Below are 18,909 nucleotides of genomic sequence, written 5' to 3' on the forward strand. Positions count from 1 at the left end.
GTAACTTCCTTTGCCTTTCTGAGAATCATAAAAGGCACCTCCTCAGATTTTTATCACACTTGGACCCTTGACCTAGTAACTAATGTGAAAACTGCATCTTATAATTTGTACCATCTGATCAGTTTGGCTTTGTAAACTGGCCTAGAGGGATTCAATGCCACTGGACTGTTTGCACAATCAAGTTCAACAGACCTGGGCCAAATACACCTTGAGTAGTCCTGTCATCCCCATCAATGGCAATGACATCCACTTTCCAGTGCTGGAAGATTTCCACACAGGAATGGATGGTGCCAAGATCAAAAAGTGCAGGTCCCTCCTATGAGGTTACTGAGCGGGATAGGCTTGACTTGTTTAAGAAAGATTAGACACTACAGCTGTGCTGTATGCTATGAGTAGAGCAATTTTATAGAAATCTATTTATTATAAAAGTTGTTTTTGGTCTGGATTCTTTGACAGAGTCAGTCCTGACCTACAGTCAGTTTGGGTTTTGCTCTGCTGCAACCTCTGTTGCAGGCTGGGTTCTCTGGGAAGCAGACTCAGAAGTTTAAAGTACAAGATGTCTACTGAGGAGTGCCCTTGGGATCAACACCTGAGGGAGGGAGCAGAGGAAACCGGACTGGGCAAATGGAGAAGTTTCTGGAAGCAGGCTCATCCACAGCTGTGGCTACCCCATAGTGCGCCCTAGAGCTAGAATGGCCCTTCACCTATCAGTCCCTGGATATGGGCTGCCTCAAAGAGCAAGGCCTCAGGTGAGAGGATTCTTTGCCTCAAAGGGGCTGAGGCAACAATACGTGGTTCAGCAGGCAGGGCAGGGTCCTTGGTTGAAGGGGGATCCGGGCGGGCAGCACATCTCAGAATCCACCACAGCTCTGTTTCCTGGGCCTTTCAAATCTCAGTCATCTGTGGTGTGCATTCCTACTTTACCTGCCCAGGCACTGTGGTTATCTGGATACAGAGAGCACAAATAAACATTGGGTCTTAAGCTTTGGGTGGGGCGCCACATTACCCTTTGAGAAGACATTATAAGCTATAGATACCGTTCCCCAGATATGTGCAAATACACAAAAAATTGTGCCTACAATTCTAAGGGGCTCACAGACCGCATAACTCCCATGGAGCCCAGGTGAAGAAGTCCCAGCACAGTAATCTAGTAGGGAGCATTTCATGGACAGCTGAAAAGCTTACTAAAGGACAAAGAGAAAAGTCAGTAAAGGTAGTCGCCCTCTCCCCCTGCCATTTCTTAAGGGACCTGTTCTATTCTGTTTTCTAAAATCTCCTCCAGGATTACCGTTAACCTATTTAAAACACATCTCGGAAGCAAGAAGATGATGTCTGCGAAGCCTCATAGGAGTTGTGGAACTTTGATTAAAGCAGATGAAGTGCTGGAATGGTTCTGGCGCCTCTGGAGTCTGAGGACGCCTCTGGTGGCACAGGCTAAAAACAGAGACTGTGTGTGTGGTCCTGCCCCTGAATGCTGAGCCACTTTTTTCCATATTCTAAGTCTTCCTCAGCAAGCAAAATCACAATGGCCCAAGTCTCCAGAATCTTCTCCTACCCATCTTCTTGCTTTGAGTAGCATGGAAGTAACAGCTAGATAGTCAGCCCATTAAGAGCCTGATCCGAAAGAGTCCTCATGAGGTAAGTACTCTCAACAACTTGGGGCTTGGAGAGTAACATTGCTAGGATGCTGCAGCGCCCCAAATGTGCGCCACAATCGCGACTCACACCCCAAGGCCAGACGCTGCCTCTGCCCGGGCCTTTAGTAAGGAGGCCCCGCTCTGATTCCTTACAGGAGAGTGAAGCTGCAGCTAGAACATCCCTGGAGAGGGCAGAACAGTTAAACTAGTGATGCCTTTTCTGTGCTATAGTCTCCCAGGTGCTCTGCAACCAACAATCTATACAGTTTCAATAAGGCAAACTGAGAGAATTTCCAACCACAGGGCTAACAGCCGACAGGATTTAAAGCAGTGCAGAGTATTTTCCTTCCCATGTCATCTCTGAGGGTAATGAACTGTATTATGTGTTAATCTGAGAAATTAAGAATATAAATACACTCTCTGCCTAGAACCGTGGTTCTCAACCAGGAACGATTTTGCTGCCCGGGGGACATTTGGCAATGTCTGGCTACATTTTTGGTTGTCGTCAACTGGGCTGAGGGTTGGGGATACCACTGGCATATAGTGGATAGAGGCCAGGATGCTGCTACATCCTATAATGCACTCAACAACCCACAACAAAGAATTCTCTGGCCCAAAATGCCAGTCGTGCCAACACTGAGAAACTGTGCTCTGGAACACGTGAGATAAATTTCAACTTTGGTTCAGAAGGAGCATTTCTGCTCTCTGCCTCCAGGCGAAGTGAAAGTGGTCCTGATTATGATTAAAAGGTCACTGCTCCTTCAATCTACACTGCAAGCTTTTCCAAAGTCTGGGGGTAAGTGGCAGGCAGCCCTGAGCATGGTGTCGCGTGCCGAGGGGCTCAGCCGCAGGGCACAAAGGGCTGCGGTGGGCTGAGGCAAACATCTGCTCAGGAGCCACATCTGATGCTCATTCTTACAGCATCCTTAAAGTTAGTGCTGGCAAACCTGAGGCTTTCCTTAAAGTATTCTTCATTGAGAAGAGGAAATATAATACAAATGTTCAACCCTAGGGAAATGTATTAGTACATTATGGTCTACTGGAATTTCCATCAATAGATTACGTGATGCAAAAATAACAACTATCAAGACACTCCTGCAATGTGGTAGAGTTTAAAAAACAAGCGTAAACAAAGCAGAACACAAAATTATACATCTAGTCTAACTGAACCCAAGAGTGGAAGGACAGAGGATGACAAAGATGGCTGCATGACATAAACGGTAAATTCTTTTTCCTTTTAAGATTTCCTGTAATATTAAAATGTTGCTGTTGCTTTAGTATTTTAAAATTTTATATAGATTCAAAATACAAAAGTTGAGGCCCAATGGTGAAAATGCCTTCTTTTAACAAGATTTTTCTGGCACCTTTCTGAAGGTCCCAGGAAGGCAGGCACTGTGGCGGGTGTGGTGGCCAGAACCAGGCCAGGCTCACGACTTTACGACAATCAACCTTTGGACTAACCGCCCTGTGTATATAATGATTACACACGTCCTGGTATTCTTTACTTCTGAAGGAGAAAACTTAATTTGGCTTTCAAAATTTTTTCTAGAATGTTCATTTGCAGCTGAAGTTGTTCTTCCACGGACATTAAAAAGTGCAGAAAAGGAAGATGCCCAGACCAGATTCCAGAGCGACCTTAGCGACTCAGCGCCAGAAACTCCCCCTCACAACAGAATTCTTAAATAGATGCCACTTCTTAAACAGGAAACTCAATGGCACCCTTGGGAAGGAAAATTTGCCAAACGACAGAGGGCTGAAAGCAAGTAACTCACCGGGAGTTATCATGATGGCTATTACAGGCTCGGGCCATTAGCACCACAATAATTGGTCGAAAGGCTTTTCCTTTTCCATCAAAGTAATATTCAGACATTTCCTTAAGTTCTGTTGTAGATATGAGAAGTTCCTGAAATAAAGTTTCTGTGTGTCAATATGGCATCATAACTTGCACAAAAAGTCAACAGGATTTCTTTCAGGAAACTTTGTTTCTCCCCAAAACGCCCCCAGTACATAGCTGTGTATTCCAGTTGTAGGTCCCTCTGGTTGTGCTACACGGGATGCTACTTCAGCAGGGCCTGATGAGCAATGCCATGTCCGTGCCCAGGATCCGAACCGGTGAAACCTTGGGCCACTGAAGCGGAGCATGTGAACTTAACCACTCGGCCACAGGCTGGCCCCTTACAAAACTTTGATTTGATCTCAGTGTACTCATTTCAGTTGAGAAATTCAGCACTCATGCTGGGAAAGGTTTCAACACTGTATGGCCACAAACCTGGCTGCCCAGTGGCTCAGCCCCAAGTCGCTTAAGTGCTAAGGCAGCCACTGCCACCTGCCCCAATGACTCCAAGAGACAGGAAGGGGAGGATGGCACTAGGTGGCTAGGGACTCTGGGCCAGTGACAGCTGGAGAGAGAAAGGAACTGGGGCTGGTAGCAGCTTGGAAGATGGAGGGGAGAGGACAGAGATGGGGAGTGTGGGAGCCAGTGGCTGTCAGGAGCCAATGAAGCAGGAGGTCAGAGGGTGTCTGGGCTAGGGAGGCAAAGCTATGTATTAGGCGCAAGAAGACATAAGATGGAGGCCAGGGAGAAGCAGCCGAGGTCAGTAAGTCTGGCTCAGCCGTTATTTAGCAACAGGCATGTCAAAAGTTCACAGAGAAAGTTTAAGACCTGGTTTGCCTGACTGCAAGGAGCTTACAATTGAGTTGGGGAGACACAATTTTTAAAAATATGAAATATTCAGTGAATAATACAGTGGTAACTTGAACTATGCTGTACATTGAATGCATTAGTTCAAGAAGGGAGAGCTCAGTGTGGGCTAGGAAAACTGAACATTTCACGGAGAGATAAGTTTTGACCTGCGATGATTAAAGCATAAGTAGGATTTTGATTTCTGAGGAGGAGGCAGAGCCCTCCAGGTGATGAGTGTGTGTCCATAGTGCCTGCCACTCAAGGACTTGCTGGAATGGATCAGAGCTGATCCCCCGGAAGCAGCAGGAGCTAATGGACCTGGAGGTCCCTCAGCCAGGCTCAGGTGAACATGACACAGCGTCCAGTCATTAACTCACTGAATGATCAACTCAGTGCCAAGCACAGCAATAAACTCAACGGTTACAAAGATAAATGAGACTGCTCCCTGCCTACAACGAGCTCAGCATGTAGATGGGGAGAAGTAAAACAATAATTGCAATATAACACAATACGGTGCGATGGGTGCTGTCCCTGAGGTAAGCGCAGTCACTCTGGAGCACAAAGGAGGGACCTGCGGCTCAGGCCGAGATGAGGAGGACAAGAGAGGAAGGACAGGGCAACAGCAATGGGGTGGCTGACCTAAGGCTATGGAGGCTGAAGGCAGGAGGCAGCCTAGGAGGATGGGGAGGGGAAGGAGACAGATGAACGGAAGATCCCTCCAGGTTCCGGGGCGGTGCCTTCAATGAATATGAAAAACAGGAGAAAAAACAGTAAGGGAAAGCAGAGTTTCAGATATGTTGCTTTGAGACAGTTGTGGACGCTCCACAGAGTTGCCCGGTGAGGAGTTAGATGTGTGGGTTTAGGAGAGCAAATTCAAACTGGAATTGAGATCTTCTTTGGGAGTCATAAGTAAGGCAAAGGGGATACAGAGAGAGGAGGGGGCCGAGAGAACTCCAGGGAACAGCAAAATTAAAGGGAGTAGGGTGGAGGGGACAGAGAGGACCCAGGAAGCAGACTGAAGGACGGCCCACGAACGAGGAGAACGGGGAAGTGCAGACGCCCGGGGAAGAGTTTCACAGAGTGGGGAGTGGTCAACAGTGTCCAATGTTCAAAAAAGTCAAGGAAGATAAAAACCAAAAGGGCCCACGGGATTTAGCGGAAGGAAGTAATGGGTGACCTGGGCAAAGGCAGTTTCAGAGGAGAGGCTAGAAAGGAAGGCACAGTGTGATGGTGGAGTAAATATGAAGGGGCAAAACAGAGAGAGAGGGTAGAGGACACTGTAGTGGGACGGGAAAGGCTGGGACACAGGGTCAAGGGACCGTCATTTACACGAGGAACATGAAGAAACCAGAGCACCTAAAATATAAATGTGAAAGAGACATGAAGAGGGAGAGTTTGCAGACAAAGGGGAGAGAACAGGCCACTGCAGGAGCAGTTCCTAAGGAACTGAGGAAGAGGCAGAGGGGCTGGGTCTTTACTGGAGGTAAAGGGACTATTCTGGAAAGGAAGGGAACATTGACTTCACCGAGACAGGAGGGAAGGGGCAAGCACGGAGACAGGTGCAGACGAGCTTGTCAATGGTGACAGAGCAGGGGGAGGTCATGCTCCATGGCCTGGACTTGGCCCATCAAACAGGAGGTGGTGCTGCTGTGAAACAGGACAGTGGCGGGGGGTGGGGTGCTGGCGGCGGAAAGGGGAGAACCTCGACAAGACAAGGAAGCTGACGAGGGGCCTGTGGACATTTCTGGGCAACATTTGAGAATCCACGCGAGGTTGGGAGCCACTAAAAATTTTTTGGGAAAAAGGTGTTTAAGGCTTTCTGCCCTATTTGGGGCAGTCCAGCACCGATATTCAGAATTGGATAAGGAAGAGGGTAGCAGGAATCACCAGAGGCTTCAGTGTGTTAACAGGCCTGGAGTAGGTAAGCAATCGGAGAGAAAGATTAGATAACTCATTGGACAAGTAAGTATGTGCCGCGTGTACGGTTTTTTGCAGTTTCCCAACTTGGCAATAACCTCTTTCTGGATGGTAACACGTATTGCATCCTCCATATTGCCCCACAGTTGTTGCTCAAGAAACATCTGAAACTTGATAGTCGTGTGTCAAGTTTGCAATAGCATCATACGTATCTGAAAATTTGCACTGTTTCTCATAATTCTAAGAAATCAGCAGTACTTCGTAGCATCATCAGAACTATCTTACCTTTCTAATGTCCTCATACAGACCTTTCAAGTCCCTCCAACCAAGTTTAAAAGGATCAGTGTATTTCTCACCACTCCGGGTCTTACTACAACAGCACGCGGCCGACGTTGTGTGCTGGAACCTGGGACAAGCACAAATGCACACAATGTAAGTCTGAGTGCTATTTTATTAAGTGAGATAATTTCATTTTTAAGTAAAAATTATATACACATGTGCATATAGTTATATATATAGTTGAGTGAGATGATGGAAAACTTAAGCCCAGATACTTGCTGGAAATTAAGCTCGAATCCAAAACAGTCATTAAATTTAGAAAGGCATACAGAATTATGTTCTTGCTAAACACTACATCAGTAGTACATTTTTATAACCAGGGCCTTGAGAATCCACAAAATCAAAGAAAGACTTAACTATGTTCATTGTGTTCTGGGTTGAGTTTAAATTTTATTAAATTCTCATTTTTTGAAGAGACAGACCACACAGGGTAGATATTGTAACATTTAGCTAAACAACATTAAATTTGTGGGACTAGCCCACTACATTTTAGAATAGAAATTCACTGGCCATATGGTTAATAATTTTAGTAGTTACAACATAGATTGTAAACTTACCTTGATATACTATACATATTTGGAAAGGCAGATGTTAAACTCTTCACAAGATTAAAATAGGTTACCTATAAAACAAAAGTATCAAGAAACTTGTAAGAATATGCATGAAAAACTTGTTTCTAATACTAGATGCTCTCATAATTCATAATAATCTTTACCTTTTAATGTCCATTTCTAAGTAGATTGCAAACTTTCAAAAAATGACAATGTCTCCTGCTTACAAAAGCAACATTTGTCACTACAGAAAATATAAATAAGAAAAAAGCAGAAAATAAGAAACATCTATAACCCCTCCCCCCAAAGAAAGCCGGTTTTCACACTCATATCTATCTTTCCAGATCTGAAAGTAGTTTAAAGACAATTATTTCCATTTAACTAGGATTGGTCAGAGAATAGTGAAGATCGGTGTTACTTACACGCTTTCAAATTCTTAAATTGATTTAAAACAAAGAATCATCAAGATTCCAAAGGCGTCAGCCCAGATGGTGAAAAGGAAAAGATTTCAACGCTAAGGAAGGAATTTATATTTGAATTTTTTTTTTTTTTGAGGAAGATTAGCCCTGAGTTAACTGCTGCCAATCCTCCTCTTTTTGCTGAGGAAGACTGGCCCTGTGCTAACATCCATGCCCATCTTCCTCTCCTTTATATGTGGGACACCTACCACAGCATGGCTTGCCCAGTGGTGCCATGTCTGCACCCAGGATCTGAACCAGCGAACCCCAGGCCGCCAAGAATCGGAATGTGTGAACTTAACTGCTGTGCCACCGGGCCGGCCCCTATATTTGAAGTTTTGAAGTGTGGCTAGGACAGTACTGAACTGCCTATTATAACTTATTGTTCCTAAACACACTCGGAACTGGTGCCTCTTAATAAGCAATGTTAAGAAGCAAACAAGTCCTGCAACACATTTTGATGATATGAACTTAATCAGAGATCAACGAACAGGACACTACTTCTAAAAGATTCAGAGCTGGTGACAATAAATTTTAGTTTCAAAAATTATGGAGCACTATCATGGGCCAGGAATGTGACAGGTACTGGGGACCCAAGTCTGCCAGGCATTTCAAAAATAACTAACTTATTAATTTAATCTAACATTAAGATTAGATCAATCTTAACAAGGGCTTTTATAGAGTATTTGAGGCAAGCATTTTGACAAAAAAGACGAATTTAGCACAAGAAAAATAAAACTCATCTACTCTATTAGTAATAAAGTCTTGCAACATGCTTTTACACTATTATTTTATCCTCACAACTACTTGCTTTATTACAGTTGGGAACTTGAAGTTCAGAAAAGTCAAAGTCTGAAAAACTGATACACAGATATGTTTACACTACATCAAAGGAAAAAAGCACCTACAGGACTGTGTGCATTATGTGATCCTGCTAAAAATGTACACATCACACAAATAAAATACATAGAGAATAGGGTTTGCAAGCATATAAAACGGGATATTAAACATTGTTATTTTGGAATAAATAGATTTGTGGGAATTTTTGTTTTATTCCTTTTTTTAATATTTTCTTGTTTTTCTCTAGTGAACATATTGCTTTATACATAGTAAAAAAAAAACCATACGTGGGCTGGCCCGGTGGCATAGTGGTTAAGTTCACGCGCTCTGCTTTGGCAGCCCAGCGTTCACGGGTTTGGATCCTGGGCGTGGACCTGCACACTGCTCATCAAGCCACGCTGTGGCAGCGTCCCATGTACAAAATAGAGGAAGACTGGCACAGATGTTAGCTCAGGGCCGATCTGCCTCTTAAAACAAAAACAAAAACAAAACCCATAAAGGTTGACTTTGCCAGGCATGCAGTGGCCCAGGAAGCCAATTTGAGTTCTATTCTTTCCACTGTAACATTACGTATTCATTAAGCCACTAAGAACATTTATGATAGCCCAGGCAATTACAATGTCCCAAGAAAACAACGTGATAATCTACACTTTTGATTTTACCATTATATGACACTTTACCTACTTCTTTCAACCATCATGGGTAATTAATTCATACGAATTCACTATTTTATTAGAATACTTATTCAGTTTGAGATGTAACCTCTAACCAGGGCTGAAGAGTTAAAATTATCCAGCAAATAGAGTGCTCTTAACCACTAGGCAGTGTAGGTTGGTAAAAGCATCATCTTTGGAAGATGGATCTTGGTTCAAATTCCAACATGTCCTGGCTGTGTTACCTTGTGACATCTTTCTGATCATGGAGAGATGCTGAGATTAATTTAGAGGGTATATGTAAAACTCTTAGAGCCAAACACATTGTATACATTTAATATAGTATCTATTCGGTCAAGCTATTTTCTGCTTTAAGAGTAGCTAAGGGCAATGTTTTCCAAAGTGAGGTGGGAGGTATTGAAAGAGCAGTTAAGTTTAAAAGGCAGTGGTGAAACTGGAGCTGTACCACTCCCTGCAGGAGCGACAATCATTTTCCAATTCCGATTTTGTTCCCTACCTTTCCATCACATACCCTCCCTGAAAGTCAACCTTGCCTTTCATGCATTTTTTTTAAAAAGAGAAAATGCTGAGCAAGAAGCAAAGACATACCGACAGGTGATTTGGCACGATCCAACATGCACTGGTTCTCATCCCATTACAAGATTTGTTAACACTACCATGGAGCAGATGGCAGCGGTACATACATCAGCAAGTAGGAGAGCTGTGTTGCAGAGCCCGACGTGGCTTTATTATTGTTGCTTTTTGTCCCCACGGACTATCCGGCCCTAAGAGACTTGAACTAATCAAAACACACACGCCTGAGGCAGACACCAGAAGGCTAACATACTAATTTATACTAATATTTATAATAATATTTGAGGTCTGGCTAGGACAGGACTGAACTGGATCCCGGCAAAGCCCTGAGACTCTTTCCCCATCTTCTCTTTACTGTCTAGTCTGTCTACCAGCCCAGCTGCCAGTCTCTCTCCAAAGGTCTATTTTGGATAAGTTGTGATATGTATCCACTTTGATACAAAGTACACACTTATAAAGGCTACATAATTCATATCAATAAATGGTGTTTGATGGGAATACGAAGTGTACCCAATCTAACCCAAACGGAGTCCTAAATTCAAACAAACTTTTAAAAAACGACGCTTGCAGATGAGAGGTGAATACATACAACTACTGTGTGACTGGAGAAGTCTCTAAAAAGGACCGTGAGTCCAGATTTTGCGTAATTACACTAAACAGTATGGGCCTACCCTAGGGCACGTTGAAAATGAGTCACTAGGAAGCGCAGAAAGGACTCACAGAGCCACAGAAACATGTCAATTTACAGAGGCAGAAGTGACCGGAGAGGGAGAAAAATGAGCTTGGGTCCGCAGGCAACAGGGGAGAGCTGTCCAGGAGTCCTGGTTTGTGCGGAGATTCTGATTCTACTTCAAGAAGTCATGGGTCAAATCAAAGATGATCCGAGGTTTCTCTACTCGGACATCCTCAGGCCTCTTCTCCTTCCGGTGCTTTCCTCCTACTCCAGGTATGCTCTCCCTCCGAAGCAACTACCGTCGACAGAAATCCTGTCCTCCGGAGCATCAGCCCTCCTTTCTCCACAAGACCTTTTCTGCCTATTCCGAGGCCACTGGATCCTCCGCATCTCTGAGCGCCCAGAGCACCTTTTGCTCTAAAATCCCAGTTATCTGTCCTCCCGAAGCCCTGGCTGTAACTCGAAAGGAAATAGCTGCAGACGGTCTCCCGGCTTTACTTTGTCGGCGCTCCAGGAGGCAATCTGACCACTCCCGCGGCGTTTCCTCGGGACCTGGTTCCTCACCGCTCCCTCCCCAGACCTCAAATGCCCCCTTGGTCCCCAGGACGCCGCTCTGCAGTCCGAGCGGGGCGCCCCGACTTCAGGCCGACGCTCAGCGCCCACCCTCCGAGGCCCCCGCGCGCCTCGCTCTCGTCCCCGGCGCCCGGCTGGCCCCGCTCCCCTCCCGCCGCCGCCGCCGCGCCGCCCTCCGCCCGGGCGCACGTGCAGAGCGCTCCCATTCATTCCGCCGCGCGCATGTCATTGGCGCCGTGACCTCTGCGCCCGGCCGCGGCGCGCTCCATCCCCCGGCCTCACCTGCGCGCCCGCGTCCGCACAGGCGCGCGCCCCGCACGGCCCCGCGCGGCCGGGGGAGCCGGGCCCGGGGCTCCGCGCCGGCGGCCTCCAGGAGCAGCAGCGCCGCCACCGCCACCAGCGCGAGGCCATGGTCCGAGTCTGAAAGTCGCGGCAGGCCCGCAGCTCCGCCTCTGGCCCGGCGGCCCTCCTCCCGGGACCCGGAGCCGGAAACCTGGCACAGGAAGAGCTTCGGCCCCGCCTCGGCCGGCCGCGCGGGGCCTCGGGCGCCTCCCCGCCCCGGAGCCCGGGGACGGCCCGGCCCTGCCCGGCAGCGGCCGGGGAAGGCGCGCGGCGGGGAGCTGGGCCCCTTCGCCCCCTGCCGGCCTCTCGGCCCCGAAGAAACCAGCCGCGACCTCCCACGCGGGCGAGCGGTCTCCCCGATCCCCTCCCCGCGCTCGCGGGAGCTGGTAGCTCCAGCAGTCAGAGCAGAAATGTACTTTTCGGAACCTGGCTGTTAGCAGAGTGTGCTACGGCGCACCCGACTTCCGGTCACTAACTCTTTCTGCGTATTTATGTAGAAATATGACTCAAAGAACCGGGTTCCTGTTTTGCTGGCTAATCCAGAGGCTACAGTTTCCGCAGCTGCTGCTTTTGGATGTTACCTGCCACGCCATTGTCTGCTGCTTGTTGCAACCTGGCCGTGAAAGAAGTGACAGCGTTTTCTATCTTTCCAGTAACAAGTCAAGCCACGAGCAGGGTTCTTGTGAAAAAGAAGTTAGATTAGCCTCGTCTCTCGACTTTTGGACTCTCTCCTCTGAAAACTTTATAGGTACATTGTGACATCGTTTGGCAGTCTTGCTCACATCTGGATATGTGAGTCCCACTCGTGGGTGTACTAGGCTGTGTGAAATTGTTTACTGTTTGGTAATGTTGAACGTACTTGTAGCCAGCCCGGAGAATAATGGAGAATGTACAGGATTAGCATCTAATACGGGTTAGAGAGACTTTTTGTTAATTCTGTAGCCGGATCTACTCTTCTCATGGTAGTGAGAGAGCGTATTTATTACAGAAATCGGTGATATAATTATTCACTCAAAACATGCACACAAACAGCCAATGAGAGAAAGTGTAAGCATTAGGAATACAGAAATACAAGTAACATACTCTGTCCTCAAAAATTCACTCTTATAAGGAAATAGATCAGCAAATAGGCAGCTGCACCTCTCTGATCTTTTTTCTTGTTCTTCTGAACCATGCTTTTTGCATTAAAGAATGCAAGTACCCATATGGCTGAGCACATTGTATTTATCTTCAAAGTATTATTTTTTATTGAATGAAAGCATAGAATAAAGAAGTTTATTACAATAAACCAATTTTGTGAGGTTTTTTCCCCCCAATCTTGAAGAACATTATGTAAAAACATGACAGGTGCTTTACAAATAAAAGTTAATATGCACCTGTGGCTTATCTTGATACAGGTTTACATATTTAGAAACATCTAGCAGGCAGAATTTACCAAGTAGAGTGTACTGATAAACAGGTGGACTTGCAACAATCCTATGACCTGGATGTTACCATCTGCTCCTTTTCAGATAGGGAAACAGAAATGGAGGAATTGAGCATTGTCCCCAGGCTCATCTAGTAGGTAGATATAGCACTATACAATTCTAGCAGGCCATTTTCATTTAGAAATTGTTTACCCAGATTAAAACCAAATATTTGGCTCTTGAAAGGGTGTCATATGGCAAGACTAACCTGGGAAGCAGATGGAATTCTTGAAGGCTTCCAGTATTACAGTGGAGCTAAACTCTTGATGAACAAGAACCCACCAATAGGACATGCAGAATACACAGGGGTTCTTTTGACTCAACGAGGCCAAGCTTGAGTCCAAGAAATTAAAAACATTGTCTGAGCTGTGCAAGTAATTGCCAAAGAACAGAGGCCTCTTGTGCACAGGCTAGAAATGACTTTGGTCTTTTTTTTTGTTTTTTAAAGATTGGCACTTGAGCTAACATCTGTTGCCAATCTTTTTTTTCTACTTCTCTCCAAAGCCCCCCAGTACATAGTTGTATATTGTAGCTGTAGGTCCTTCTAGTGTGGCATGTGGGACGCCACCTCAGCGTGGCCTGATGAGCAGTGCCATGTCTGTGCCCGGGATCCAAACCGGTGAAACCCTGGGTTGCCAAAGTGGAGCGCGTGACCTTAACCACTTGGCCACGGGGCCAGTTCCACTTTGGTCTTTTTGACTGTACTTGTACAAATGAAACAGCCAGTCTTGACTAATAAAAATGGAATAAGTGTGTAATTGAAAGCATTTTCAAAGTTGTTATTTCGATGTTGGAAAGTTGGTTACACTTTAAGACATTTTCTTTCTATTAATGATGGTACTATTCAAAACATTTTCTACAGTAGGGCCAGACTTTACAATCAGGAGAGATAGCCGTAATACTGAATACATATTAACCATGTCTTGGTTCATGGCACCACGTAAAAACATCTCATCCTGAGGTTACTCAGTGAATTATGAATGAATAATCAAGGCAACCGGGGTAAGGCCCTCTACGGAGAGAAGAGTTCAAACACAGTTGCACTGAAAGGTCAGCAGTTCTTGTAGATTTTGTATTCTTAGGCAAAACTGAACTCTAAAGAATTTGGTTTTGGAATTACTGATTTCTCTGAGATGTGAAGATAAAGGGTCATACATTTGGAATTTTCTCTGGGGCTTTGAGTCACTGACTAATTAGTTTGTTAAAGTGGCACAAGGTGAGGGGTGGGGACGTCTGAAGCAGTTAGCCGTTGTGGTTCCATGGCCAGTGATCACACGCGTACTGACCCATCACCTACGGTGCCAAAATGTGAATCGATCAGTACAAAATCATAAGTCCTAGTGGAACGTTATATACTGCCCATGCTCTGCTGAAATATTAGCGCATCATAAAAGAAAATGCATTAATTATATAGTTTAATCTGTGTCCACACAAGCTTTCCTAAAAGAGAAGAAAATACATGGTTGGATTTTCTACTCCTAATCATAATGTCAGGTTTTCTGTGGTGGATACTAAAATCATCTATTTTTTGGTTGACTACCCATTTGTTCCACATGATGCTGCCTTATTCACCATGCCCTTAGGGGAAAGTATAAAGGGTTAAATCTGTACCACATTTGCCATATCATATGGGGAAGATGCAAGATTACTCTTGTTTCTGTTATAATTGATGTTTAGTTCACCTAGACTTGGATGGAATAAATACTCTAAACAGTTGAGCAAATTGTTCTGATGGCACCTTTCTCCACTGATTCGACATATCATTTTCTCTAATTATATAGAGAATTTTTACGTTACTTTGGGCTGTTTCTGTGCTTTTTATTGAGTCCCATTGATCTTTGCATCTATTTTTGGGATAACAATATTTTTAGTTATTGCATCCTTATAACTTTTAATATGATAGGGAAACTCTCATTTCTCTTATTTAAAAAAAATTAGTCTTTATTTTTCCAATTTATACTTTAAGTTTGTCTGTTTTTTTTGAAAAAGAATCCTACTAGGATTTTGATGGATTTCCATTATGTTTATTAAATAATTTGGTGACACTGACATTTTGACAATGTAATCTCTATCCAGAAACATAAGTTTTTATGTCTCTGTCTTGTAGTGTTCGTAATACAGCTAGCCTCTTCTGTTTTTTGTTTTAATTGCATTGGATTAAGAAAACAGATTAAGATTTTAAGAATTGTGCTTAAAATACAAGTACATATGTTCTGAGTGTCTAAAGCATGTTCAAAGCTCTCTTTTTCCTCTACAGCTTGTTAAATTAAATACATATGCTTTGGTGCCTGGACTTTATAAAACATAATTTATCTCTTTAGAGGTAATTTTGAAACTTCTAGCCTTGTGAACAGGCGTGTATCAAATGTTTTGAAGTTTCTGGTGGGTTTGGAAGCAGGTTTGTACATTTAGTAAAACATCTGATATTAGATGTTATTTGTGTATTTATCTGTTTCCTTTGGTTAATCATGATTTTCTGAAGGGAAGAAAGGATGTGATTAAGTGCCTAATATTTTTTGGTTGGATTCCGTTACTACTGTAATTCTAATACTGTAATGCAGCTTACCTCCATTTTATTTATAGATTCTTATTGATAAATATATTGCACATCCTATTGGTCTCCCATGAGTGAAAATCTTTGAAGACAGGGTATGTGTCTTGTTTTAAACTTTCTTCATCTCCCATCTTCTGGGACAGCTCCATCTTCTATGCTGTCTGAATACGGTTGAAAATGATAAAATAGCCTGTAAATAACAAAGTATGAAGAAAATAGTGGTTTAAGTTGATTTTCTGGAAGAACTGTTGCCTTTCTAAGGAATATTAATGCTGTATATGCAACAAATGGGAACATTAAAAAGAGGGTTTTGTTTTGTTTTTTTTTGTCAGCTATGTTGCCAGTTGATCCTGTTAAAGAAAATTATGTTCGTAAAGTGAAAAACTGTGTTTTTTCAATTGCCTTCCCTACTCCTTTCAAATCAAGAGTACGTCTTGTAGCAGTTTCAAAGGTTAGGCTTTATTTTTTCACAATACAAATATTAACTCCCTATAATTTTTGCCTAAAAAGATGATAATTTTTTTTTCAGAGTTAAATTGTTAGTCTGTTGATAAATGACTGTGTTTAAAATTCAGACCCTTGGAGAAAGTCATTCTTAGAAATCACTTTTTGATGCTTAGTCCTGGAGCCTAGTATTTACTTTCTTCTTACACTTATCTTACAAGGAAGATACACTTTTGTGAAAAATAGGGGTAAGAGATTTAAATTCTTAGAAATGCGCTCTAATAAGAAATTCTAAATTGTCTTCTATGATTTAAATGAATTTGGGATAAACATAGAACTTAATTTTAAGTTATATAAAAATAGAATTTACTTTTTTCTAGTTCCCTTAGAGCATAGGTGCTAGGAAAAATATTATTTTACCGTGTATTACAAGAAATACATGAAAATTTTAGAACTATCTAGGGACCAGCCCTGTGGCGCAGTGGCTAGGTTTGACACACTCTGCTTCAGTGGCTGGGTTTACGGGTTCGGATCCCAGGCACGGACCTATGCCACGCAGTGGCAGCAACCTGCAAATAAAGCAGAGGAAGATTGGCACAGATGTTAGCTCAGGGTTAATCTTCCTCAAGCAAAAGAAAATTTAGAACTATCTAATAGAAGTAATTTTCCCAAATAGCACAAATAATCATAGAAAGCCTGGTACATCTCTTAAGAAAAAATATTAATGTATTTTTGGAAGAGGTTTATTTTTTAAATTTTCTTTCTTCCATTAAGTCTCTTTTCTCAAAATTTTTAAAGGGATTACTTAAGTTTGTAAGAAGAGTTTTTTTTTTCCTGCTTCAGGAAGTTCTAGAAGATATTTTGGACCTTGATTTATCTGTTTCGGAAACAGATGATTTTATCCAGCTTGTAAGTGGAGAAAAGATACTATTTGGATCCGTTCCATTGGCTCACAGATACGGTGGCCACCAGGTAAGAGCAGCATTAACATCACTTCTGTTATGCAAATACACACCATTGGTGGAAGTGCCGTCCTATTAAAGAAGTTATTTTGCATTAATTTCTCTAATATTAGCATACTGAGACTTCAACGAGATGTTCCTAGAAGAACGTGTCATTATAAGATCTTTATAGATTACCTGATGTGATTTCTTGCTGTCATAAAGCTAGAGCCTGTTTCTTTAATGGAGTTGAGAAAACTGAGGCAGCACAAATACAAAATTTCTGTGAATTATTGCTAGAGAACTCATTCAGTGAAGTTTTGGCTGCAGATTTAGACAAAGGCAAGTAGCACAAAGGATCAACATGAAAGCCTCAGAAGGACAGACAGATTACAGTTTTGCCAGGATTGCTGTAGAGCTAAGTTTTAGAGCTGCTAGAAACTTCTAGAAATTAAATCAGGGTTAACTGAAAGTGTTATATAGTCATGTGCCACATGACGACATTTCGGTCAATGATGGACCACATATACACAGGGGTCCCATAAGATTAGTACCATACAGCTTAGGTGTGTAGTAGGCTATACCATCTAGGTTTGTGTAAGTCGCTCTATGATGTTCACACAACCACAAAATCGCCTAACAACCCGTTTCTCAGAACACATCCCTGTCATTCACGACACATGACTGTATGTGCAAAAGCAATTAAGAAGGCAACTTCTAGAAATAAAGCATGATGTTGAAGCAAGTTCAAGCTGTGGTATCTGACTAATTAAAAAGAAATAAAGAGAAGGAACACAGGACCAATTGTTGAAATTGCTGTGACTTTCCTGTGAGCTGGATAGGATTAATTTAACCCTCTCTGGTTGTTTGGGGGTCTGGTTTACTCAGGAATAATTTTTAGGACAAGTAGCAAAGTTTAATAGGATTGGAGGAAGGATTAAGTTAGGAAATATATGAAAAGTAATTTCGTGATAGCTATTATAATAATGATAATATCAGGCGTGTTGGGGTAGTTAATTACTATCAGATTTCTCTTGCTTTCATTCTTCACCATCCTAAGAAGCAAGAGTAACATAGAAGCTAAGAAGCTGAGCTAACATAAGCTAAGAAGCAAAGGGACATCGATGATTAGAATTGAGAAGGATTTTAGGGGTCATCTATGACAAACTTGAACCTCAGTGTCTTGAACTATAATGAGCGAGGGTTGACCAAGATCATTCCAGGAGTTGTGAGAAGTGCTATGGCAAAGAAATCTGCTGAATTTTATTTAACACACCATTTTCCAGACACATCTGACTACATGATTTTGTTGTTTTGTTTTTAAGGAATAACTATTAACATTTTGCTGAACTATATTTCTCAGTTTAGAAACTTCTGGACTGAATGATCCTTATGGTTTTTTCTAGCTCCTAAATACATGGTTCAGAGAACCATTCCCCACGTTGGTTAAATTTATTAGATAGCATTTTATACCAGTACTCACATGTACTGTGAAAGTGCGAATATAAATGTTAAGCCCTGCAGAAGTTTGCTAAGGTACTCTTTTTTTGTAGCTTTTTTTTTTTTTGTAGTATGGTAAATTGGATTAAGCTTTTATCACTTTCACATTTCATTTCCTCCCCCTGATTTGAAATTATATTATAAATATTTATTGATAAGGATGGCACTACCATTTTGAACTTACAGTCATAAATGAATTCTCTTTTATTAATGGAGACCTACCTCCCTGTTTCCCCTGATTTCACTCCCAGCTCTGGATTCAGCATTCTTTCTACTTCCCTTTTGTGGTGTGCGATATACCTAATGTACTGTCGACTTTAGAACTTTCCAGAGTTTGCTGAGCGCAGCTCTCAGACTTCAGTTCTTAGAATCCATAGCCAAAATCAATTAATGGTGGTCTGTTCCTGGTTAAAATGAAAAGTTAAAATATTGGATAGATTTTTGTCAATTTCATGTATTTCTTCCAGAACTATAAACATTGTTTAAATATTCCACCACTGTTTACAAAACTCCTTTTATGTGCCCGGAGCTATTGTGGTGAATGAGACCTGCCCCTTTTTCTCAAATTGCTAATACTCTAGGGGAGGGGATAGATAAATAAACAAATTCCAGTAACATCAGGGTTGTAACAGGGTAAATGTCGGAGTTGTGGGAATTTACAGAACATTCCTCCTAGCCCTGGAAAGTCAGAGAAAACTTTCTGGTGGAAGTATCACCTGTGTGGAGAATGGAGCGATGTCTAAA

General features: G+C 42.8%; 2 protein-coding genes across 15 annotated transcripts in view; one reads left to right on the top strand and one right to left on the bottom strand.

Annotated features, from left to right (window-relative positions):
• The window catches only part of PDSS1 (decaprenyl diphosphate synthase subunit 1), a 37,792-nt gene extending 26,293 nt beyond the window's left edge, over window positions 1–11,499 (bottom strand). The window contains exons 1-4 of one of the 3 annotated variants that reach the window (XM_044761909.2): window positions 11,201–11,499; window positions 7,134–7,198; window positions 6,523–6,643; window positions 3,410–3,540 (exon numbers count right to left, since the gene is read on the bottom strand). In XM_044761909.2, the coding sequence (XP_044617844.2) occupies window positions 3,410–3,540; window positions 6,523–6,643; window positions 7,134–7,198; window positions 11,201–11,329 (446 nt within the window). In that variant the 5' untranslated portion in view covers window positions 11,330–11,499. Of the gene's footprint in view, window positions 1–3,409; window positions 3,541–6,522; window positions 6,644–7,133; window positions 7,199–9,687; window positions 9,903–11,200 lie in introns of those variants that run through there. The other 2 variants (XM_044761910.2, XM_044761911.2) reach the window with 2 other exon arrangements.
• A 149-nt stretch (window positions 11,500–11,648) lies between these two features.
• The window catches only part of LOC106848393 (protein adenylyltransferase SelO-like), a 65,601-nt gene continuing 58,340 nt past the window's right edge, over window positions 11,649–18,909 (top strand). For 6 of the 12 annotated variants that reach the window (XR_011499330.1, XR_011499329.1, XM_070501339.1 and 3 more), the window contains exons 1-3: window positions 11,649–12,008; window positions 15,613–15,731; window positions 16,568–16,696. Coding sequence is in view for 6 of the 12 variants with exons in the window: in XM_070501339.1 (XP_070357440.1) it covers window positions 11,762–12,008; window positions 15,613–15,731; window positions 16,568–16,696 (495 nt within the window). In the remaining 6 variants the exon portion in view is untranslated. Of the gene's footprint in view, window positions 12,053–15,612; window positions 15,732–16,567; window positions 16,697–18,909 lie in introns of all 12 variants that reach the window. The other 6 variants (XM_044761904.2, XM_070501341.1, XM_070501342.1 and 3 more) reach the window with 4 other exon arrangements.

The sequence above is a fragment of the Equus asinus genome, chromosome 29 (genome assembly GCF_041296235.1).
Source record: "Equus asinus isolate D_3611 breed Donkey chromosome 29, EquAss-T2T_v2, whole genome shotgun sequence".
Classification (NCBI taxonomy): domain Eukaryota; kingdom Metazoa; phylum Chordata; class Mammalia; order Perissodactyla; family Equidae; genus Equus; species Equus asinus.